The sequence below is a fragment of the Marmota marmota genome, unplaced genomic scaffold, assembly GCF_001458135.2.
Source record: "Marmota marmota marmota unplaced genomic scaffold, marMar, whole genome shotgun sequence".
In the NCBI taxonomy this organism is placed as follows: Eukaryota; Metazoa; Chordata; class Mammalia; order Rodentia; family Sciuridae; genus Marmota; species Marmota marmota.
Genome location: NW_026000249.1, coordinates 424,319 through 449,698, shown reverse-complemented (window position 1 = coordinate 449,698; position 25,380 = coordinate 424,319). Strand labels below are relative to the sequence as shown.

Genomic DNA, 25,380 nt, shown 5'->3' with positions numbered 1-25,380 from the left:
CCCCCCCCCCCGTATTCATACAGCAAATGTATAGTGTACAAAGCACCATTCATCTTCAGGATTATTTGATTATCTCAAGATTATGTTAACAGCAATACTGCAGGGTTGATGCTCTGTCCCCATTTTGCAGACAGGCTCAGAAACAGCCCTGACATCAGCCTCCTGCTCCCTGGCAGGAGCATGCTGTGGTTAAACTGAGTTCTACACTGGGTGCCTGGGTTTTTTCCTTGGGGGAAAAAGGTTCATCACCAACTCTCACCATTTTATACCCCAATCACTTGCTCATATCAATCCTCAAGCTGTTGGAGGGAGCTGAATTTACCGGTTTTTGAAAGTCCAGCATTTAGCACTGCCTTGGGGACCCAATGTTTGTTACACCAGAAACAAAATTATCCCAAAATGTTCTCAGCCAAATATTAGCTCCTTTAATGATGTACCACCTTGACTTGTGACATGACTGTTATAGAATATTACTGTATGCTATTTTGCCAGGCTTCTGTAAAACTTCATTTTTCTTTCTGCAAAATAGGGGAGAAGAGGAAGAATAATCGTATTCATCATTTGGGGGCATCATGAGGCTTAAGTAAACTATCTGGAAAGAGCAAGCTGTGCCTTCTTGGAACTTAAGATACAAGGAAAATTGTGTACCCCTATATACATTTATTGAAATAATCTCCCATACCTTGAACCAAGTGGAAAAAGTTAATAGACTGTAAAATCAAAACACACAAACTATATATAAAGCTCCATGTTGCCCAATTTATTTGCATGCCATTGTTAATTCATGTAAACCCACCCTTAAGGGACATGTGGGCCCTATAAGCCCAGGCTGGTTGGGAATGACTGTTATGTTTGTACAACAATGCATGGTTCTCAAACAACAACCTGTCTTTATTTTTAAATTTGATATTTTGTGCCTCATGAATTTTTGTATCAATTTTGGATTTAAAAAATAGTATTTTATCTTGATTACTGATGTTTTTTTTGGTGCCCTCTTAAATTTTGCACCCAAGACAAGTGCCTATCTTAACTCTTTCAAATTTCGGCTCTGAGTATCTGGTAAATTATTCTATAGGGAGCTGGGGATATAGCTCAGTCAGTAGAATGCTTGCCTCACACACACACAAGGTCCTGTGTTCAATCCCCAGCATCACAAAAAAATATTATATAAATGGTGAGTCTATAAATCCTAGAGGTAAGGATCACTATTTCATCTGTCTTTGTGTCCTGAGCTTTTACACCTGAATACATTGTCCCAAAGAAATGAATGAATGAATTAATGAATTCCACATCTAGCTTGGTGCTGTGCATATGGCCAACAGCATAAAAGATTTGCCTGCAGGGAGGTGGGTGTGTGTGGGGAAGCACTGGGCTCGTTGTTAAATGGTGGAGCATTTGCCTGTCACATGTAAGGGCACTGGATGAGAGAGAGAGAGAGAGAGAGAGAGAGAGAGAGAGAGAGAGAGAAGGAAGGAAAGAAGGAAGGAAGGAAAGAAAGAAGGAAAGAGGTATTATGTCCATCTACAACTTAAAAAAAATTTAAAGATGTGGGGAAGAAGTAAATGACATGGAATACAAAAATATGCAATCTAGCCTTCCCCAGGCATTCCAAGCTGCATTTATAGATCACAACAGACATCAGAAAGCTATAAAACTCACACTATACTACACTGACATCTGTCTAAAAGGATAGCCTTGATTGATGTGACAAACAAAACTTTTAAAATCCCTCTGTAGTTTGCAGTGGAGTTGTTGTCAAGGACATTGCCCATCTAGGAAGACTGAGAAAAGATCCTGTGTAGCTCTCAGGGCTGAGGGAAATCTTGCTTCTCCCAAGAAATAATTCAATTTTTCCTCTCTGGCAAGAAACCTGTGCCTCACAGCATCTCCTTTCTTTCTTAGGGTGCCAGAAACTCAGATTGCACTAGGGCAACTCAGTAGGACTGCCTTTTCAAATTGTCATGTGCACAGTGGTGTGCAGGTCAACGTCAAGCAACCCAGTTATCCAAGGGGAGAGCAGACAGAGCCTTGATTTATAACATTTGCTGTGTTCCCATGGTATAAATTCTCCCACCATAGCTGGCTTCACGACACTGAATGGAGAGTTGGAAAGTGAGGCATGATGATATTCATTATATAGCCTCCTCACTGTACATGGGCCATAGATGTAATTTGTTTTGTTGCACCTAGATAAGGAACTGCTTTTGTCATTCTTGGCCTGGCCTTCAAAAAGAGTTGTTAATTTGTGCCAAGGCTTTGGATTGGAAATATTATTTTTCTCAAATTACACTCTCCTAATAGGATAGCCACCAGCTACAGTTGCTACTTATGTTGAAATTAATTTAAAGTTCAAATTCAGTTCCCCGGTCATGCTAGACACCTGTCAAGTGTTAAGAGCCACATGTGGCTAGTGCTTATAATATTTTGGTGCAAATAGAGAATAATTCCATCATCCCAGATAATTCTATTAGACAGTACTGCAAAATCATCTCTGTTAAACTAATTCCATTGCAGTAAAACAATTTGTGTTTATTACCCTTGGGATTCTGCCTATAATTGCAGGGTAGAAAAAGCAGTGTAGCCAGAGTGGCTATTGGTGGGAATGATGAAATAGCATGGATTCCACAAGACTGTGTGCCTCCAGCAAAAGGTCTCAGGCAAGATGCTTCTAAATGCCACAAAATAGGGAGCCTCTGCCTTCGGACTTCTTCAGGAGCCTACAAATCCTGTCTTAAGAGGGAAAGGGACTATCTGGTCATTTGTTCCAAAGCAAAAATTGAGATGCATGCAAGAGAGCATACATACTAGAATACAAACACAAATACTTCAGAGGTGGATATTTCTGAGGTAGGTTGGACAGTGAACTCCAAAGATGTTCACCCCTCATCACAGACCTGTAAATATGTTGCTTTTTATGACAAAAGGCAACTGTGATTAAATTAGAAATCCTGAGATGATGAGGTTGCCCTGGATTATCCAAATGGGTTCACTATCATCATAGGGGTCCTTATAAGAAGGAGGCAGGAGGGTCAGTTCGAGAAGGAAGTGTGACAATGTGAAAAGTGATCAGAAAGATGGAATTGAAAATGCTACATTGCTGGCCTTGAAGATGGAGGATGGGGTCATAAATGTACAAACATAAGCAGCCTCTAGACGCTAGAAGGGCAAGCGAATAGATCTCCTTGAGAGCCTGCAGAAGGAACACAGCCCTGTCTACACGTGGATGTTCACCCAGTATGACACATTTTAAACTCTGACCTCTAGAAACAAATATAAAAGGATAACTATATGTATTTTAAGCCATTAAGTTTGTTATCATTTGTCACAACAGTGTTAAAACAAAGCCCTTGAGACCAGGGGATCTCTGAAATAAAAGGGTTTATCAAGATTATAGAAGAGAGCCAGAAAGAATGAACCAGGTCTTGGGACAAATTCCCACAACTGCCAGCAGCAGGGCCAAGCAAAAGTTGGAAAATATCCCCCAGATCAGATATAAGAGTATTTTTATATAATAACAATATTAATAAATGTAAATTGCTAAACTAAACCATCTGCTAAAAGAAAACATTTTGAGAATATCTAAAAAAGCACAATATAATATTAATCTGTTGGAGAAAAAGGTGTAACTAAAACAAAAATACCAAATATAGATGACTTACAAAGATTCACAAGGAAAAAAATTAAATCAAAAGCAGCTATTATCACACTCTTGATATCTGGGATGGGATTGAGACCAAAAAGCATGGAGAGGGATGAAGAGGGATGCTTCACAATGCTCTAGGCTAAAATGTGTAACAAATACTTAAGATTCATTAATGCTTTTGCATCTAATTACACAGCAACAGCTTTCAAAAGCAGGAGCTACTGGAGATACGAGGGAAAATAGAAACACTAACACATCAGTCGATGCACCTGGGACGGCTCAAGTAGACAAGACCTGAGCGAGATGTAGAACACCCAGTCAACATGACCACTAATCAGCAAAGTAGAGCTTGGAGATGTACAGTTAGGTATGCAGGGAGGGCTGAAATTCATGTGTGCTCTGCTCCCCAAATTCATGTCCACTCAAAACCTCAAAATATGACCTTATTTGGAAATAACATCTTTGCAAATATAATTAATTATCTTCAAGATGAAACTTGGGGTGGGCTGTAAATCCAATGATCGGTATCTATTCATAAGAGAACAGAGAGTAAGATTTGGAGAGAGAGAGAGAGAGAGAGAGAGAGAGAGAGAGAGAGAGGGGAAGAAGTCACATGATCACAGAAGCAAAGATGGGAGTGATGTGGCCATAGGCCAAGGAATTTCTGGAGCCATTGGGAGCTGCAAGAGGCATGAGGGATCCTACCCTAGAGCCATTTGGGGGGAAATGGCTGTGCCTACACCTTGATTTCAGACTGCAGGCCTCCATAACTGTGAGAGAATACATTCCTGGTGTTTTAAGTCACCAATATTGTGATAATTTTCAATGGCAGGCCTGGAAAATAATCCTTTATGTATATATGTACAGATCTATGTATAAATCAATCAATCTCTGAGCCCTAATTATACAGAATGCACTTTCTTGTCACAGAAAATAGACACAAAATCTGACTATATCATAGGCCACAAAGAAAAATTCAGTAGATTCCAAAGAATAAAAATAATGAATAGGATTGTCTGACTAGATGGCAGTAACTAGACATTAACAAAAATTTGTATGGATCTTTACATCTGGAAAAACATTTTAAAGACATGGCAATAAACATCTCTTGGCTTGAAGAAGTAGTCTGAAGTTAAATAGAATTTCTTAGGAATAATGATAATGAAAACTCAACATATCAGTTGACAGAGAAAAATTTGCCACACTAAATTGGTTTCATGATGTAAATTTTCCTTTTTGTGGTAATGGGGATTGAACTCAGGGCTTCATATATGGTAGGCAAGTACTCTAAAACTCAGCTTCAACCCTAGCACTAATGATATAGATTTTAAAGTAAAAAATAAACACATTCAACTCAAACAACTACAAAAAGGCAACTATATAAGACACAAGAAAACAAAGAAGGATTAACAAAAATAAAAGCAGTATTTTGTGAGTCATAAAAAGAAAAACTATAGGAAAAAAAAAACCAAAAGCTGGTTCTCTTCGAAAAACAGGAAGAAAAGTTTTTTTTTAATTCAATAACTAACCTGATCAAGTAAAAACAAGAAGAAAATACAGTACAGAAAGTGGAAATAAGAAGAGGAAAAGCAGCAGCAAGAGGAAGAAAATTATAAAAAAAAAAAAGGCTGGGTGCAGTGGCACATGCCTGTAACTCCAGCAGCTTAGGAGGCTGAGGCAAGAGGATTACAAATTAAAGGCCAGCCTCATCAACTTATCAAGATCCTGTCTCAAAGTAAATAATTAAAGGAATGGGGATATAACTCAGTGATAGTGTGCCCCAATTTCAATACCCAGCACAAAAATAAACAAAATTAAATTTTAAAAAAGATTGCTCTCTACAGCTCTTTACAGATAAATTGGAAAACATAGGTAAAATAACTTCTTTAAAGAAGTTTTGAGACAAGTTTTAAAAGACCAATGTCTACAAAAGAAATAGAGAAAGTGATTTAAAGAGCACCCTTGAAAACATTAAAATAATAAGCACAGAGCAGGCCCAGACGGCTTCTTAGTAGAATTCTCTCAAAGTTATCCACCGAGTCCAGAGAAAAAAATAAAAACTTTCACATTGTTTTATGGAGTATGAAATTGATTCTCTACCTGGCAAAGATTTCACTAAAAATTTATTATAGTATATAAATGCAGAAATCATAAACACTGGCAAACCAACTACAAATCAATCATATGTTCCTCTCAGTAGATATAGAAGACAATTTTGAAAGTCAGTAACATTCATGTTAAAAACACTCAAGAAAATACAAATTGATAGATGTTTCCTTTATAAGTGTGTGTGTGTTTGTGTGTGTGTGCATGATTCACCCCCTAAAGTCAATAAGGTTTGTGCCCTCCAAAAGTTATATTGGAATTTGTTACTGTGGCAGTGTTGGGAGGTAGGCTTTAGAAAGTAATTAGGTTGTAAAGAGGGATTAGTGCATCTCTAAAGGGACAAGTCAGGGCAAGCTATTATAAAGTGAGGTTGTCCCTCATTTTTCTCTTCTGCACCCCTCTGCTTGTTCAATTTTCTGCCATGTTGTGGCACAGCACAAGGCCTTCACCAGAAGTCAAGCAGATGCTTTCACCATGTTCTTGGACTTTCTGGCCTCCAAGACCATGAGCTAAATAAATCTCTATTCTTTATAAATTATCAAGTGACAGGTATTTTCTTATAGCAACAGAAAACAGACTGAGACATAGCTTTCTCACTGAAGTCTGGAAAAAAAAAAGAAAAATAGCCTTTTGTGTGTGTGTGTATATATATATATATATATATATATATATATTATCTTTGTAAAAATATAGAAAACAAAATAGGGAAGAACCTATCAAGAAATACCTGAAATGTGTATGAGTAAAACTGGAAAGCATTCCTGAAAGACACAAAAGTAGTCTTAAACAAATGGAAATACACAACACATTCTTGGATAAGAGGATTCAACATCATAAAGGTGTCAATCCTCCCAAATTTTTAAGTTTAATGCAATTCCAGTAAAGACTTCTTTATTTTTTCCCTGGAGCTAGACAAGTTGATTATAAAATTCATTTGGAAGAACAAATGAACAAGAATAGCCAAGACAGCACTGAAAAAGAAAGGAAGAAAGACTAGTGCTGACAGATGCTGAAAGCTACCTACAAGCCTCTGTAATGAAAGCAGACTCTCTCATATGAACATAGATTCAGACTGTTCTGTTTTCTCACTTCTGCAAGGCAAGGACTCACAAATGTGACATTCTATTAGTAAGGCTGCAGGGACACTATCTTATACATTACTGGTGAGAACACAAGTGGCACACTCGGTAGAAGGGAGAGGCAGTCAGACCTAGCAAAATTCCACATGCATTTACCCTTTGGTCCTGAGATCCCATGTCTAGTGATCTACTCCACAGAAATAAAGGCAAAAATGTGAAAAGATGTCTGCAGAAGATGAACACATTATTTTTTAATAGCATAAACTAGAACCAATCAAGACGGCCGAATAAACTGTCATACAGCCAATAATGCAGTGTGCAAGGGCAAAAGGAAATGAAGAATACCTACCTATACCACTTTGGAGGGTGTGGGAATAGGAGAAATGTATTCTGCATGTACAATGGATGTGAATTTGGGTGCAGGGACAAGGCAGTTCTTAATGGGTTGAGTGGTGGCCCTTTTAGTAACCCAAAAGATATGATAACCTGAAATTTGGGGTGTGACCTTATTTGAAAAGTATTTGCAGTGGTAATTAAATTAAAATCTCAAGATGAGCTTATCCTGGATTAACCAGGTGGGAGCTAAATCCAAAGACAGGTCTTATAAGAGAGAGGAGAAGATGGAGAGGAACACAGAAGAGTGGGTGATACAAAGATGGGGGCAGATATTAGAGGGAAATTATTATAGTAGCCAATACAGATTCTGGTGGCCTTTAGAATGGATGCAAATATATATACACACATACATATACATATATATCATATAGTGTATATTTGTGATACAAGTTAGACAAGTACTCTGACCCTGTACTGCACCACACCTGGCCCCCCAAGATATATTTTTAAATGAAAAAGCAGGTGGAAAAAAGTGTGTTTATTGTGCTATCATTTATCCAAGAAAGGAGAAAAACACGAATACATATGTGTGTATGGACACTCACATGTATATATGTGTACATATCTGCATACATGCACATATGTACGTATATTTGTATATATGCACATATATGCTTATATGTCTGTTTATATTAAATAACAATGCCCAGAGGCTGAGATTGTGGCTCAGAGGGAGAGCATTTGCCTTGCATTCTGAGGCACTGGGTTCAATCCTCAGCACCACATAAAAAATAAAGATATTGTGTCCACCTATAACTAAAAAAATAAACATTAAAAAAACAATGCCTGGGAAAACAATATTTCTTAAATGGTTTACTGTCAAGGTGAGTTAAAGAACAAGGTAGAATGGCAAGAATAAACACTAGACTCATTTGAATATACCTTCTTTTGTATATTTATCCTTGGAACCATGTCAATATTTTATATAGTTATAAGATAAAATTTAAAAGACCAAATCATAAAAATCCCAAAAAGGCCAAACAGGAAATATTCCAAGTTGTTTTATATCATATTATTTTTTTTATACTGGGGATTGAACACAAGATTCTACCACTGAGCTATACACCTAGTCCCCATCACAGTAATTTGGCTATATATTCCTTAAGTACTAAAAGAGTTGCAAGAAAAATTTCAGTTTCCAGTAATTCTATTATTGTTGGCACTGTTGGTAATGTTATTCTGAAACTGTTGTATATGTATGTGATATGGGAGAAAGCAAATGGGTTATGCTGTGATGTTCTATTTCTACCATCCTTTTTTTATCCTTAGAAAATATTGTGTATCCATTAAAAATGGCCACTCGAGCAGTAACAAGGACATCTAGCAACAAGAAACTGAGTCACCCTGAGAAAATGACCAGTTCCAGGTCACAAACTTCTGGTCATACAGGATGATAAGGAATCCATCTCAGATCCTTGGGGGTCATAACAAAAAGACCCAGGAATCAACAAGGAGAGATTCTACCAGCCAAACACAGGAGAATTTGATCACCAATATGGACAACCACAGTGAATTAAAATACCACAAACATGTTTAAATCAACATGCTAATAATGATACCAAAAAAAAAAAAATCTCAAAACTAAAAGCAAATTGGCCACCACTATGCATTGGTAGCAAACAAAATCATTATTTTTGAAAACTGGTAAGAACTGAGAATTTATCTTATGGGGGCTAGGGTTGTGGCTCAGTGGTAGAGCGCTCACCTAGCATGTGTGAGGCGCTGGGTTCGATCTTCATCACCACATAAAAATAAATAAATAAAATAAAGGTATTGTGCCCAACTACAAATAAAAATATATATATACATAAAAAAGAATTTATCTTGCTTTCCCAAAACAGTACCACAGGGTAACTAAATAGATGAGTAGGTTTCTTTTTATTAAGGTATTTCAACTAATAAGTAGGAAAAATGATAGGATTAGAATATCACCATTTTACAATCCTTAAGGAACCAAGGGGTTTAGGTACTACCAATAGTTGTTAACATTACAAAGAGACTACAGGGCAGATGAGAATGAAGAAGTCTTGCCACCTATCCCTCCCCAAAAAGGAAGAAAAATAAACTGCAATGTGATCAAACTTTTAGATCCAACTACCAATTTGTAAGTAATGAAATTCTGAGGAACATGTTCAACTATACCACAGGAATATCATCAATAAGTCCGGAAAGTGGGACATATGACCTATGTCTAACAAAATATGTGTATGTTAAATCCTGTACACTGAGAAACAGACCTAACTATTAAGACACCACTTTGCAACTACCAGGATTGCTATAATCAAAGTGACACAACAAGTGTTGGCCAGCATGTGAAGAAACCAGAACCCAGTACACTACTAATGGGAATGTAAACTGGGGCTGTGACTTTGGGAAACAGTCTGGCAGTTCCTCAAAAGTTTAAATATGAAGTTACCATATGACCATATGACCCAGCAATTCCACTCATAGGTATAGACCTAAGAGAAATGAAAACATAAGTTTGAACATGAAAGATCACACAAAAGTTTGAACATGAAAGATCATAGCAGCATTATTAACATTGGCCAAAGAGTGGGAGCAACCTAAAGTGTCCATCAATTGATGAATGGATGAATAAAATATGACCTATCCCTATAATGGGGGATTACTCAGCCATAAAAAATGATATACATGCTACAGTGTGGATGGACCTCTAAAGCATTATGCTGAGTGAAAGAAGTATGACACAAATGGCTATATATTGTATGATTCCCTCAGTATGAAATGCCCTGCATAGGCAAATCTGGAGAGAAGACAAGTAGACTGGTGGTTGGGCTAGCGGAGGAATGGGGAGTGACAGCTAATAGGTATGAATGTTCATATTTTGAGAAGACAAAAATGTTCCAAAATTAATTGTGGTGATATTTGCACAATTCTCAATATATTAAAGATTGAACTACATGCTTTAAGTGGGTAAATTGTATGGTACATGAATTAGATCTCAAGAAAGCTATGACAAAAATAAAAACCCAAAGCAGACAAAAAAAAATCCTAATAAGTAGTTTATACTTGGATTCTGTTCAAAGAATGAAAAGAATGATACAAGACAAATGGGAAAGTGAACCTTGGATATTTAATAACATTAAGGAACTAGTAAATTTTAAGACATAAGGGTGTTGTACATGTTTTAAGGAACCAAGTTGTACATATTGGCAATATGTACTCAAATATTTATCGATGAAATGATAAGGTGTATGGAATTTGCTTCAAGTCACAAGAAGGAGAAGTGAGTGGAAGTGTAAAAAAAAAAACGATTGACTATGATTGACCTGTGCTGAAGCAGGTGGGGGCTGCATGTACATTCATTTTACTATTCTCTGATTTTATAACTCTATTTTCATATTTTAAAATGTGCATGTTTTGTTCTTATTTTTATGGCAGTGGGATGAAACTCTCAGGGCCTCATGTATGCTAAGCATGCACTCTTTATTAAGCTTCATTCATAGCACCTGTTTTTTATATATTTTTCAAAGCCAGGCATGGTGACACATGCCTATAAACCAGCTACTCAGGAGGCTGAGACAGAAGGATCACAAGTTTGAGACCAGCCTCAACAACTTCGTGAGGCTCTAAGCAACATAGTGGACCCTGTCTCAAAAAAAAAGTTTCCATAATTAAAAAAACACACACATTTCCACTTTGTTCTTAAGGCAGGTTAGTTTAATTTTATAGAAGAAATACTTTCAAACAATACAAATGACACAATCAGAGAGAATAGTAACAAAAAACAAAGAGATGAATACTGATTATAATTTATTCCCACAACAGAAGGTCACTTATTTCAGCAATTATCAATCAACCAAAGCCTGACAATGCAGTGATTAGATATTGAAAAACCAAATTCCCTTTTACACACAGTGCTATTTCTACAAACCCTAATGGCAGAATCCTAATCATTTCTGGACCAGAACTGCTCATAAAACATAGCAGAGTTTTCCTTCTCAGGAGGCCCTATATATGCACCAGTTTACACAGCAGATGAAAATACCCCTAAGCTGACAGCACTTCACATGTCTGACTTGCCACATTGTCTGGGCCTGGCAGTTGTAACTAGCTGGAAGGTAGCAAGCCACATCATGACTGAGAAACAAAGGGTGTTCCTTGTCCTCCTGACTGCTTGGACTGGTCTCCCACACAACTGCTCATCTCGCCTTCATTTGTCTCAATTTTCTTTCCTTGCTACAGTTCCTGCCAGATGCAAAAGCAGACACAACAGACAGGAAGGCAGGGAGAGGTGAAACAGAAGAGCGTCAGACACAAGTACTCCTTGGACTGACACCAAAGCTGAGGCTGCATTTGTTTCTTGTGGGCAAATTCTTTTAAAAAAATAAAAATAAAACCTTGAGGACAGGAGGGAAGCACTCACATGGAAATCTTTATCAACTGGGGAATGATATTTAGTTGAAAACATTTGTCTGGGGGCTTTTTATATTGGCCCTGCTGGGTTTTCTCCACACTGGTACTATTACTTAATAGGGGGTTGGCAAAAAAAAAAATTGTCTCAACCTACTGATCAGCTTGGAGAGAGCTTCCTGGGGCAGTTGCTCAAAAGTGGCATGTAATCCCTGTGTTCAGGGCACCGTCCCCACATGGAGGGTGCCATGCATGTGAGGCATGAGCAATCTGCCCTGTGCAGACCCCAGTACCCAGAAGCAGATGGCACCTGGTTGGAGTTTAAAGTTTCAGCAGCATGGGGGCACAGAAAGAGGGCCTGCCCAGCAACTCTGTCTGCCAAATGGCAGTTTTCATAAGGATCAAGGCTTGCAGTCTCTACCTCTGTTGTGGGTTCGTACAAAAAGGAATTGGCAAAAAAAAAAAAAAAAAAAAAGCAAAAGCAAGACTAGAAGCAGAAATACATAGCAAGAGATGACAACAGTGAATAGCATAAAGTTTTCAGTCTTACCACCACTGACAAACTCCATTGTCTGTGATTGGTCATGTGTCAATGAAATGCTTTTACAAAATTCATTTTTAATAAATGTAAAGGGAAGTGTGTTATATAAGGGGGTAGGTTATAGATTGATAAGAAGAGAAACCTGATTACAAGGGATATTTTCAAGGGAGGGGAAGAAAAATCTAGGAAGAGAAATTCTGCTTTCTTTGACATTTCCTGTGACCGAACTTGTATACTTATCTGAGGCCTCAGGAAGGGGAGTACATTTCACATATGATAAACATGTGCTAGGCAAACTACTTATATCTTTCAGCATTTAAAAGACTAATGGCATATTTAATTACATTAATTTTATTTTTCCTCATGAGCTAGTTGTAAGATCTCATGGGGAATATTGGGTAGACTCCAATATAGGGGCATTCTGATTTAACTCAAATACTCTCCTGTAAATGACTCATTGGGTAATTCTAGTTACTCACATGTCCTTCTCTCCACAAAGAAGCACTTTCTAGGTTATTCCTATGCCATAACTGCTGCATCCACCTCAGCTTCACTGAAAACACACATTCTGAGGTACCTTTTACCTTCCTTCACAAAACAGCAGCAGGGCAGGAGCCACCCCACCCTCCTGCTTTAGAATCTCATGAAGGGTGGGAAAGGCAGGGCTATACATGGTCTGACAAATGCAGGCAGTGTGGACGGCCACTGTGGACAGGCAGGCTGAAACCTGGGATGCCGGAGGCTCTGTCACCGGCTTCAGACTTGTGGTAAGCACAGAAAGATGCATTAGACAACAACACAGCAATGAGAAGCGATCAGTGCACAGCACACAATGGACACTGAGCCCTGCGACGCATACATGGCTTGTGAATTACAACTGAACCACTGCAGTTGATATTTTAACATAACACAAAGAGAGTGAAAGTGTACAATATACATGGTAAATGCACCTATCAGAAACTGATACAAGTGACAGATTTAGCACATAGTGTTTGCGTTTCGGGTGTCAGAAACAAAACCGGCCCCCAAGTTCCATTCTACTGTATGACAAATACTGAAGAACAAAATTTCAGTCTTAAAATACATCTTAAAGTCAGTATTTTCCTTCAAGGAAAAAAGTACTATAAATAAATTACAATACAGTGAATTTGCCTGAACTCACTTCGTTTCTGTCTTCCAGCCTTTAAGTCAAATAAAACAGTGTAAAAACTGTACACTCTTAACATGATAGTTGATCTTTTATAAAATAACCTGTCTTCAGAGATGTCAATTTCACAACAAGGAAAAACCAAGCCCTGTTGCCGTCACTATTATAAAATATATATGTATAGATATATGTTTTTTTACAAAATGTGTATATTAATAGCTTTGCACAAATATTTTAAAGACAAATTTAGCTAATCTAAGAACTTCATGAAAATAAAACAGGCAGATAAATACTTCTGTGCACAATGCACTACATCAAACGTCGTCGGCTGGGAGAGGAGGTATGTTAATCCTTGGTCTTGTAAAAAATGCTATCTTCTCCCTGAGATCAGAAAGAATTACAGGTTAGAAGCTGTTCTGCAGACACTGAAAGGTGACTGAATTTGAATCCCCAGCAACAACACTATTTGTATACAGTCTCTAAATTCTAATCAGTTACGAAGACCCATGAGATCAGGGGTTTACCTTCAGTGCCTAACAGTGCCTAGTATAGAGTAGGTATAGGAATATTTGTTTTATTAATAAATGAATGAATGAGTCAATGAGTCTAAATCAGAATTGAAGGAAGCAAGAAACATTTCAAGCTAGTTTATGCGGGGGATATGAATATCAAGGATATAAAAAATTAATACTAGGACTAGCTATTAGAGATGGGAATGCTGCTTTTAGTGTATTTCTGTTTTTTTTCAATACTTACTTTGTTTTTCATAATAACAAAGGTTTGATAGTAAAAAGAAAGTGTCAAGCATGGTTAGACACAGTGTTGTTTCTCCCATACCTGAAGGTCTGCACTTGGATGGGCTCTTTGTGATTTTGCCCGCGCAACTGATAGATCTCTTTGGAGGCCTTCTTTAGCATCTTCTCAGCTGCTTGTTCTTGATGATAGTCAAGTTTGGTCTGTCGTGTCTGAAACAGAAATATTTAATGAGCAAGATGTTTTTATTGCCATTTTTAAGGAAGAATGTGTGAGTTCACACTCAGACCTGGAGCACAGAGGAACCAACCCCAGTCATGAAGATCCAGAGTCAAGAAAGGTCCACCTCCTCCACGTCCCTCAGGGAAATTTTTCACAGGCATACTAGGGGTGGCTGGAGTCAGAGCTGGGAGACCGGGGATGCAGAACATTCCTCCCACAAGTTGGGGAGTATCTCTGGGCTTTCCTTCCAACTCCCACAGTCTCCAGAAGTATGCTGGTACCATGATAAATGCTACCCTCCAGACCCATAGAAGTAAGAGAACTGGCCCCATAAATAAGTCCCTAGATCATTACAATTACATCATTATCCAGATGCTTACTTCTGAACCCAAGTACAGTTGTTTCAAAGGGCTGTGACTGTGGGCAGGTAGTAAGCAGGGAGCCTGCCAAGGCAGGCCAACAACCTCTCACCTGCCTCTCTGCTTCCTTCAGCAGGCTGCGGAACCGCTCATCTCGGAGCACCCAGTGCGGGAGGTCGGTCTGGCCTCGGAGCTGGGCATCTTCCAACCTCTGCCTCAGCTCCCGGAGAGCACAGATCTCCTCATTCAGCTGCCTCTGCCGTGTTCTAGATGCCTGGAGATCCAGCTCCAGGTCCAGGGAGGTGCGGGCCATGAGCTCAGCCAGGGAAGACCTACAGGACTGCAGGAGACCATAGCTAGGATTGTGCACACCAGCCCAGCCAGTCCACATGTTTGGCCTTCTGGAAGGTTCTTCCACAATTAATGGGAAACAGGTACAGCACAGGTATCTCTCTAAGTGCAGCCCAAATTTTAAAAACACAGACTTGGGCCAGGCATGGTGGTGCATGCCTGTAATCCTAACAGCTCAGGAGGCTGAGGTAGGAGGATTGCAGGTTCAAAGCCAGTTTCAGTAACTTAGTGAAGTTGTTAGCAACCTACTGAGACTGTGTCTCAAAAAAATAAAAAACAAAAAGGGCTAAGGATGTGGCTCAGTGATTAAACACCCTTGGGTTCAATGCCTGGCAACAAAAATAAAACAAAAACAGAGACTTAGGGGCAAGATTGTCTCTAGTACAATAATAAGCTTAGTAATAGAAAACTGTTTTCTTCAGTTACACATCCATTGATTTACATTTTGCCATACTAGTGTCTGTAACTGATGTGATTCTGCAATCTGTATATGGGGTAAAAATGGGAGCTCATAACCCACTTGAATCAAAGTGTGAAATATGATATATCAAGAACTATGTAATGTTTTGAACAGCCAATAATAAAAAATTTAAAAAAAAAGATTGAAAAAAAAAAGAAAACTGTTTTCTTGAATGATGACCTATGTATTTGCAAAAGTATGGAGCAACAGACACTCATATATGGGGCTGGCAGGATCAAAAATGAGCACAGTTTCCAGAAGTCATTTGATATACATTTTCTTTGGTTCTGAGATATCATTTTTGCCATGCATCTAAAAGGTACAACTGCCAACATGGATAAGGGATCCAACTGATGTTTATGATGGGGGGGAGAAAACCTAAATATACAATGGCAGGAAATGATTAAATAAATTAAGGTCAACATAAAATGTAGCCATTGAAAAAAATGAAAACATATATTGACATGGAAAAAGCCTTAGGACCATGGTATAAGAGAAGATAGAACACATTACAAACCACATCAGTGCTTTACATTTAAAAAACTTCATACACACCCATGCCCATGTGTATGTGTGGACACACTTGTGGGCATGTGTGTGCACACACACGCCAGCTGTCAAAAACTTTCCTCCCCATACAAGCCTCAAGTAAGCAAATATGCTATGTTCAACAAACCCCTAAGAGAAAAAAGACTTGTTCATGAAGTTGAGGGCAGTAATTCCCACCCAAGCGGAAACAGACCTGGGATGGCAGTTACTGATTTATTATTAATTCACTACATCTAAGAATATAAAGGTCACAAATTATACAAAATAGCGTCTTAAGAAATACTGGTAACATTATGACATTATATATGTTTTCAAAGATTTTTTGTCAAGAAACAAGAAAATAACACAGTCTTAAATATTACCTGAAATATTACCTTTTGAATGCTATAAAAATAACTCCCAGGGCAAGTACAGATGCCATTTTAGTTTACACAACACACACCTGTTTATAGCGAAGGGTTCGTCTTTCCAAAGTATTTCGCACAAAGGGGGACTTCCTGGGCAGTGTTGAACTGTCACTGTCACTACGATAAAGCTGTATCAAAAAAAAATGATGTTCAGGAACTTTATCAGAAATTTACTATTCATTCTGTGTGTATTCTGAATGGTATTATTTCATTTCTCTTTAGAGGCACACAAATACACTTTGGACTTCTGGTGCTCTTATCAGGTCTTTGGATTTCAGTTAAAACAAAACCTACAGAAAAGTTTCAAGGGAAAATGAAAGACAAAACCAAAGCAGACAAAGCCACCACCCTGGTCCCATTTTAGGTCTATCAACTGAACCATGTGGAGTTTCCACACTGATTGAGTCAATAACATTTTTTCCCTATTGATTCCAACTACAACTTGATATTAGGAATGAAGCTCACAAAAGCCAGCACTGTCCTGAGCACCTTTTACTGTTTATCAATCATCTTCATTTGCTGCATTTCTGGTTTGGGCAGAGAAAGTTGGGAGAATGGCTGTTGAAACAAGAGACTCATTGCTGCAGTGGAACAAGCCAACACCACCAACTCCTGCTATGCCAGTCAAGGGAAAAGTCTGGTTTTAAAGAGGAAAAATAAAGGATGCCTTCTTCTATGGGACACACCATGACACTGTGGATTTCATGTGGTGTCAGGGTCTTACCACAGAAACAACGTATGTCTGAGTGAAAGCCCAAGTCTTTGCCTTCACAGCTTATTTTCTATGCCAGTTAACCTGAAATACTCAGGAAATGCAGTAGCACATCAGTGAACCTGCCCCACCAAGATACCAACATACATAAAAATGAGGCCTCTGACAACATCGCCAGTAAATGCCAGCTTTTGTGTAGAATGTAGAGCACTGTACAAGGACTGCCAGTCTTCCTCCAGGTGAACAAAACTTTGCTGCATTATTACCCTATCCTCCTCAAGAAGCAGCCCTGAGTCTACCCTTAGGTCATTCAGCAAGAGTCCAAAATAAGGTAGAGACATTAGTACAGTCTTCAATCAAGTGCAGCCAACTATATGAGTAAGCATCATGACCATTTATCTATAAAAAAAAGAAACAAAAAAACAAATAACCTCTTTTTCTGTCCAGGTCTGTGCTATCGTTGTCACATCATCACTGCCTACCAACCTCCATCTCACTGTCCTGTCTTCAATGACCACCCAGGATTGGGTCTCCTCTCCACCCACCTGAGAGTTCAAAGTCCTATGCACCCATTATAGCCATCTAGGAGTTTCCAAAAGTTCTGATGCCAAGCCCCACCTATGACCAATGACAAATCTCTGGGGGTGAGACCTGGACATCAATATGTGATGAAGCCTTCCAATGTGATTTGATTGCAAGGTGCAGCCAAGGTTGAGAACCACTGAGGATCCCCATTTTCCCTCACAGGATATGAATTTACATATAGTTGAGTCAGAACCCACTGCCTTAGCATCCAGGTTCTTCCAGGTTATCACTACCCAGTGGTACAGCTACACTTCAGGACTTGTAACCATGCAGAGGGACCTGGTCTTCCAGGTCACAACTAAAGACAGTTCCTGTTTTTACTTGCTATTCCTTAAACTAATGTAGAAATGATTCATATTGCCTCCTGACCACTTGTTGGCATAAGTATAACATTAAAAAACCAGGGGAAAATGTATCCCAATCCTGAAGGGATCCAGAATTAGACAGGCACCAGGCAAGAGTGGGGAGGCAACAGCAGAACTCGGATTTCATCTGTCAACACATAGGGTATTCATTGATTCACTGGTAGAATTTGGGAAGATACATAGCTCTTTTGGCATAAATAGTAAAAATGAAAACATGACAAAGAGAAAAAATAAGGGAATATCCAGAGAGGTGACAAAGGAATTATGACTCACCCTGCAAACATACTGGCTTCGTGCTCCAGGTGAAAAGGTCTGAGAACGTACAATCGTGCTACTACGAACAAAAGGTGTCCCACGGGTGCGGCGGCTGGGCCGCTCCTTCAGGATGCTCACTGCTTCTTCTGGGAAGAGATCTTCTGTATTGGTTTCCTTGTCGACCTGGGCAGCAGTTGATTTATTACTATGACTTCTTCCATAACACAAGCAATAAACAGTGCAAACAACCATCTCTCTAACCTCATCCTGAAATATAACTGGCATTTCATACCTCATGTGTCCAAAGTGAATGGCTGGGATTCTCTACACACTAGGGGGAGCCTTTTACAAGGATCTCTACTTTCTATTTGTTCATGGAAAAGACATCTTAGTGCCATCCTGGACCATCTCAGGATGGTCCAAGAGAAAATCCTCTTGATTTTGTGTCCAAGATAAGTAGATTTTGACCACTTGTCACCAACCCTTCATCAGATTCACCATCTAGTACCCAGATTCTATCCACATAAGGGAATATTATTCAGCCATAAAAGGAACAAAGTTCTGACATACAATATAATACAGATCAATTGCAAAAACATTATGTTGAGGGCTGGGGATGTGGCTCAAGCGGTAGTGTGCTCGCCTGGCATGCGTGCGGCCCGGGTTCGATCCTCAGCACCACATACAAAGAAAGATGTTGTGTCCGCCAACAACTAAAAAATAAATATTAAAAAATTCTCTCTCTCTCTCTTCAAAAAAAACATTATGTTGAGCAAAAGAAGCTAAACACAAAAGTCATGTATTATACTATTCCATTTATATGATTATGCAGAATGGACAAACCCACAGAGCTAGAAGGCAGATTGGGGTGATTCCCTGGGGCCAGAGATTCTGCTTTCAATTCTTTTGGATAAATACCCAGAAATGAGATCGTTGGACCACACAGTAGTCCTATTTTTAACATTTTGAGAAACTGTCATGCTGTTTTACACAGCAGTCACACTATTTTATGATTCTGACCTTTCTCAAATATAAATGCAAATTTGCATTTTTAAATGTAAAGTTTTCCTAAAATTACAAATGTTTCCAGAAATATAAACCCCTCTTCCCTACCATCTGATTCTTTAGTGGACATTTTGATTACCTAACATAGAACACAATTGTATTTCACGGATTCATCCTTTCAACTGTCTGATACTCTGTTAATGGTGGCCATTTCTTGTTTTTTCCCCTTATTGTATCTATGATGCCTAGCAACTACATATGCCAACACAGAAAGAAAGAATGCAAATGTGGGAATGGACTAACAGTTGGGGAATCTAGGTGATGGGTATATGGATATCTATTGCATTAATCCAGCAAACTTTGAGTAGATTTGAAGATTTTTGAAAATAAAATTTGGGGAAGGGGGAAACACCAAACTAGCCTCCCACAGCCGCTCACCCTGATTTAGACTACTGCTTTTCAAGGTTGTAAAAAGTAGAACAACAGCAATTACTGGCAGCCTAGTCTAAAATTACTCCAAACCTGCTGTACAGGCTGCAGCTTGGGCAGCTGCCGAAGGGATAGATTTTACCTTGTGTTTCAGGACAAGGGCAGGGGCCGTGGTGATAAATGGTTTTTGTGTGTGTGTACTGAACAGTCTGGGTAATAAAATTTCAGCAGGGCACTGATACAATGTCAACAAAACATAGTTGACCAGATGGGGTAAAAGGATGCTTTGCTGTTCATGTTTCAAAGAGTAAGTAGCAAGAGGTGCTCAAACCCTTTGAGGCCCAGGAAACTGCTTGACACATTTGTCCCTGAAGACAGGAATGGATCACCACAAAATAGCACACAAAGGAGTAAAAACCTACATTTTTAGTTGTAGCTATCCTTTCCTTGAAATATAAAATTGACAAATATTTCTGCAGTACCTGCTTCACCACATTAAGCCCTTTACAAATGTTAGACCAGATGATTTTTTTCTTCAGCTCTCAGGAAAACACAGTATTAGCTTAGCTATGACCCCCAAACTCAACAGCACTGTGCATTGTATACCATGGCTTCCCCACATTCCATGATGTCCATGTGGCTGGTGCTTGTTGGTAATAATGTCCTTCCACACCTGCATGTGCCCATCATCTCTGGTTTTCTTTAGTGCCTCTCCTCTGCCCATCCCCTCACATTTCCCCTGATGGATTTAGGGGTACACAGCCTCTCTTTCTGGACAGCACCTGATATTATACATTAAAATATCAAGGGGCTCTGTAAAGTCCCTTGACATTTTCTACTTACCTTAAGAGGTGGGGGCTGAAGCTTCTCAGAGCTGTAAGGATCTGCCTGGCCAGTAAATGTGTGTCCATGGATGGAGTTGACACTGACACAACAGGGATCTGGGTATGGGGGGCTGGTCTGGGTACAGTTGCTACAGCCACTGTCAACCGAGTCAGCTTGCCAACTCCTAAAGGTAGACAAAATCCCACAAATATTCATCAGAAGGGATTGCTTTCATTGCTGCTATTGGAGCACAGTAGTAGAGAAACGCAATGAAACCCATTTCTATTCACTGACTGAAAACAGTTGCTGTCCTCATATAATAAAGGGGCATTTCTGCTTTCTAGGGAAGAAAACACTTCAAAGCTTTTGAACAGCATGGGTCTTTCTTATCAACCACTGCAGCCACTCACTGGAAATGCCAGAAACCCCTACCCCAGAGCCCCTCCTGTCTTTCTGACCATCCCTGAACATAATATACTCCCCCTCTGCTATGCACTATCCTTCCAAAAATAAATTCCTCTTGAACTAAATTTAGGGAAGCCATGGGAAAAACAGGGAACCTTTGGAAAGATGAAAAATGGCATGGAAAAATGTGGTAGTAATACAATATAAAATTGCCTCCAGAGAGGATCAAGCCAACCACTTCACTAGAGGTGCTTGCTCATAGGAATTATTTGTCCATTACATGCAGGGCTTTACAGAGTCAAGGACATCACTAATGTTCTGCCTTTAGTAACATGTAAAGGGACACTGCAAAATTCCATTTATGGAAAATGTCCAGAACAGGCAAGTGCATAGAGACGGAGAGTAAATTTGTGCTTGCCTGGAGTTAGAGGAGAGGAAGAAGGGGTGGGGTTTTTTTGGCAAGATGAAAATGCCCTACAACGGACTATGGTAATAGTGGCACACTTTTACTATACTGAAAACCACTGAATTTTACACTTTAAATGGATGAATTGTGTGGCAAATAGATTAGATCCCAACGAGGAGGTTGAAAAGCAAAAACAGCAACAAAGGGACTTTAAAGGGACCTTGTTGTATTCAGACCTGGTGAAGGGGAGTCCACAATCCCACCTTTCAAGTGACATTCCAGAGGGGAAGGGGAAGGCTTAAATCCTGCACAGAGAATTGGGACAGAGAGCTCAGGGAACTGGCCTTCTTCAGATCAGTATCAAACGTCTCATCAGATTCCCAACTCCTGAGCAACAGAATCAGAGAATCACCCAGCAGAAATGAGAAAAGCATCTTGCACCCCAAGACAGCTCCAACCAAGAGAGCCACGGCTGAACAACACCCATTGGTTTTGCCCTAAGAAAATATGCCTCATCTCCCTGAAGATGTGTAAAGCACTCTCATCCCCTGGCTGGGGTGGAGTCTGGAGGACTGCACGAACGCCCTTAGGAGCTAAGCACTTGCCTCTCAGATATGGCCTCGGCCTGCTCTTCCTTCCTCTCCATCTCCAGGATCTCCTCCTCAGTGTACTCCAGCTTCACACGTTCCTCGGCCAGCTCTCTCTCCACGGCTTGCAGCTGCGCTGTGGTTCGAGCCAGTAACACCGTCACTGCATCCTGCAGGAGGAAAAGACATTTCTAAGAACAAGCCTAGTCACAAACTTACAGCAGCAAAGCAGACAGCGGGCACCATGGTTCACCATAAGCAATCCAATCACCCTTGGACTGTGGGCCTTGATGGCTCTGCAATGGGAGAACCCACCCACTGTTCACAGCAAGATACTCATTGGCCTTTTCAAACAGTCAGATTTAAAGATAACCAACAAACCTCTGGTGATCATAAACACATTAGCATTAAAAAAGCATGACTGTGAAAAGGCTATAGATATGGATATATTCCATTTTTATATCTTCCTCTGAAATGCTACTTCAATGTCCCCACATTCTGACTTTAAATCCACATAGAATCTTCTTAGAAATGATTTCCCCAAGCAAAGACAGTCTCAAAATCATAAAAGCAGCCATGAAAGGTCAGCTCCTTAAACCAGGGCCACATACCGTCTTTCCCAAGCTGGCATGCCCAGGGTCCCGTGAGACACTCTCCCCAGCACGCCCATTCTCCCTCCACCTCGGTGGTTCCGAGCTGGCGAAGACCTGCACAGGGTACCAGCGCAGCTGCATGTCGCCTGAACTGTCACATTCAGCTAAATTAATCTGAGCAATGCCCTGCATAGGTGTTAAAAAGAAAAGCCAGAACAAGAACTGAATAATTTTACCTTAGCAACTAAAGTCCTTTAAAATATCAAGTTCACCCTTCAATCATAAGATAAAATATTTCTTTTTAGTAGAAGCATGACAGTACAATGAAAGTGGTCCCAGAGGATCCTAACAAGTGTGACTCCCCTGTTTGCATATTCAGCACAATCAGAAAGTGCTAGAACAGTGGCAAAGTAGCAATTTGGAGGGCTGGGCCAGACCCAGAGCTTGGCTACTTGATGGACCACTGATTCCCTCAGAATTTTTGAAATAAGAAAGGCCTGTTAAACTCTACACTCCCTAATTCTACCACTCAGGACACAGGAGCCAGGGGAAAGATTTCAACACTGGAAATAACCCATCCTGGCTTCCAAGTCCTGGCCTGGACACTGCATGGCTGGCTTCTCAGGATTATTTGTTGCCTCTCTTGAGGTCTAATCCTAGGGTTGTCAGATAAAATACAGGGAATTCAGGCATATTTGAATTTCAAGTAAGCTATATATTTTTTTACTACAAGAAAGTATCAAATATTGCATGAGTATATACTTACACTAATAATATATACTTATTATTAATTACTAATATACTAATAATATATACTTATACTAAAATATACTAAATGCATTCATAATTTATTTGAAATTCAAATTTAACAGATCATCCTATATTTTATTTGTCATATCAGTCAACCCTACTTTGTTTCTTGACTGACGATGGGGATAATATCGAAGCTATTGCATGGGGGTTTTCCATATTGAGATAATACATTTAAAGTAAAAATCACTGGTCAAGATCATTGGTTAGCTCATCCCTTTCTGTACTCTCAGCTACAAAAACTACTTGACATTAGGATCATTTCTAAGCTACCCACAGAAGTGGGAAGGGAAAGAGAATGGAAGAGAAGGAGGGAGAGAAGAAAGGAAGAAGAGGGGGGAAGGAAGGCAACAGAAATGAACAAATGAAAAGAGAGAAAGGCAGAAAGACAAAAACTAAGAAAAAAGAATTTTAAAAGAAAAAAATGGAAGGAAGGAAAGAAGACTTAAACACAAATCAGGGAGAAGAGGGAGGGAAGGATGGAGCAGTGAGCCAGCACGAGCCACGGCGCCATACCAGCAGTTCTTCCTGCAGCTGTGGATTCACTGAACACACATATAATTGAAGTGACTTCAACGTCAACATGCTGGAATGCACAGGGATTCTGAACACTTCATTAAACACCAGCGGGGCTTGGAATTCCAGAGCCTTGGAGCAGTAAGTGTTGGGGGTGCCAGAGTCGAGCGGGGGCAAGTAGACGCGGACGTGGCTGGAAGCAGACAGGAGGAAAGCATTGGCAGGCAGTGCTTATTGACGTGATGCAAGTGTGTACCCTCATGAGTGGCCCTCTTTTGGTACCCATGGGGAAACTTCAGAGTTCTTTGGAAAAAGTTCCTTTGTAAACTAAGAGTAAGCCCAAAGAACTGGATGTGCCCTGGGAGCTCACTTGCCAAAGGAAAACTTTGAGGTCAGTCCTAAATACCCCAGGGGCTTCCATAGTACTGATGGTCATCGTGTTTTGGCAAGAACTCCTTGGCTGTCTCCTCACAGCACTGACTGTCAACTTGTCAGCCTATAACACATGGGGGCACTGACATTTTCCCTGCCCTTTCCATTCCCAGCCTAGAACTTGGCACATGGGGGATTCTCAAACATTTATCACCACTGCAACATATATCATTAGGGTAAGCTGAATCACAGGTGGAGCCTCAGCCAATTACACCAGGGTGCTTCCAAGGAATTTAGAAGACTAGTTACATAGTAGACTCAAGGAAGGGGGGTTCCAAGCTTGGTCTTGAATGGCAAGTGACCACTCCATTGAGTACCTGCCTAGGGCCATGGAGTGCAGAGAGGTAGAAATTCCACTATCAAGACCAAGGTTACTAGGTGACTCCCAAGTGGTCCCAATTCACTTTTCCTGTTCTCCTCAGCCAAGGTCTCCCTAATCCTAGTCAGAGGCCTCTTAACACATATGATAGGTACTTCCTTGGTGTCAACACTGCACATAACTTCATCTGCCTCAAATAATTAACTAGGCTCTTTTTAAAACGTATAGCTCTTTATAGTTCAGATAGATATTCCCTAGTGATTTACTGTAAATTCCTTCCCCAGACTGCCAAGTAGACCAGGTTGGTGCACCACACTGTATGGAGGAGGGCCCCTGAAAGGCCATCACCAGCTGTACATGGCCCCTAAATCTCCAAGCTGGGAGCTTACATTTTACAGTCTTCCTTCATTACCAGCCCAGCAAAGTTCCTCAGCTGGAGCACGTGCACAAGAAGACATTCGCTGGCACTGTCATGCCTAGAAAACAAAGCCAGAGTTTGTGGACCACAAATTCCCCACAGTGGAAAAGTCCCTCTGACTGGACTGCAGCAGTGGCCATCAACTGAAGGGGATTTTTGCCCCACCTTATCCCCAGGGGACATCTGCAATGTTTGGAGACATTTTTTATTGTCACAACTGGAGAGAAAGTGAGTATCATGGCATCCAGTGGATGGAGGCCAGGCATACCACTGAACACCCTACAGTGCACAAGATAACCCCCCAGAGTAAAGAATGATCTGCTTCCAAATG

General features: G+C 39.9%; 1 protein-coding gene across 1 annotated transcript in view; it reads right to left on the bottom strand.

Annotated features, from left to right (window-relative positions):
- Positions 1-10,883: 10,883 nt before the first annotated feature.
- LOC107144122 (protein WWC3-like) overlaps positions 10,884-25,380 on the bottom strand; it is a 117,809-nt gene continuing 103,312 nt past the window's right edge. The window contains exons 13-22 of the mRNA XM_015487957.1: positions 25,021-25,328; positions 23,881-24,073; positions 22,573-22,740; positions 21,980-22,131; positions 20,582-20,747; positions 18,323-18,487; positions 16,423-16,515; positions 14,733-14,960; positions 14,124-14,251; positions 10,884-13,667 (exon numbers count right to left, since the gene is read on the bottom strand). Of these exons, the coding sequence (XP_015343443.1) occupies positions 13,601-13,667; positions 14,124-14,251; positions 14,733-14,960; positions 16,423-16,515; positions 18,323-18,487; positions 20,582-20,747; positions 21,980-22,131; positions 22,573-22,740; positions 23,881-24,073; positions 25,021-25,328 (1,668 nt within the window). The 3' untranslated portion in view covers positions 10,884-13,600. The remainder of the gene's footprint in view (positions 13,668-14,123; positions 14,252-14,732; positions 14,961-16,422; positions 16,516-18,322; positions 18,488-20,581; positions 20,748-21,979; positions 22,132-22,572; positions 22,741-23,880; positions 24,074-25,020; positions 25,329-25,380) is intronic.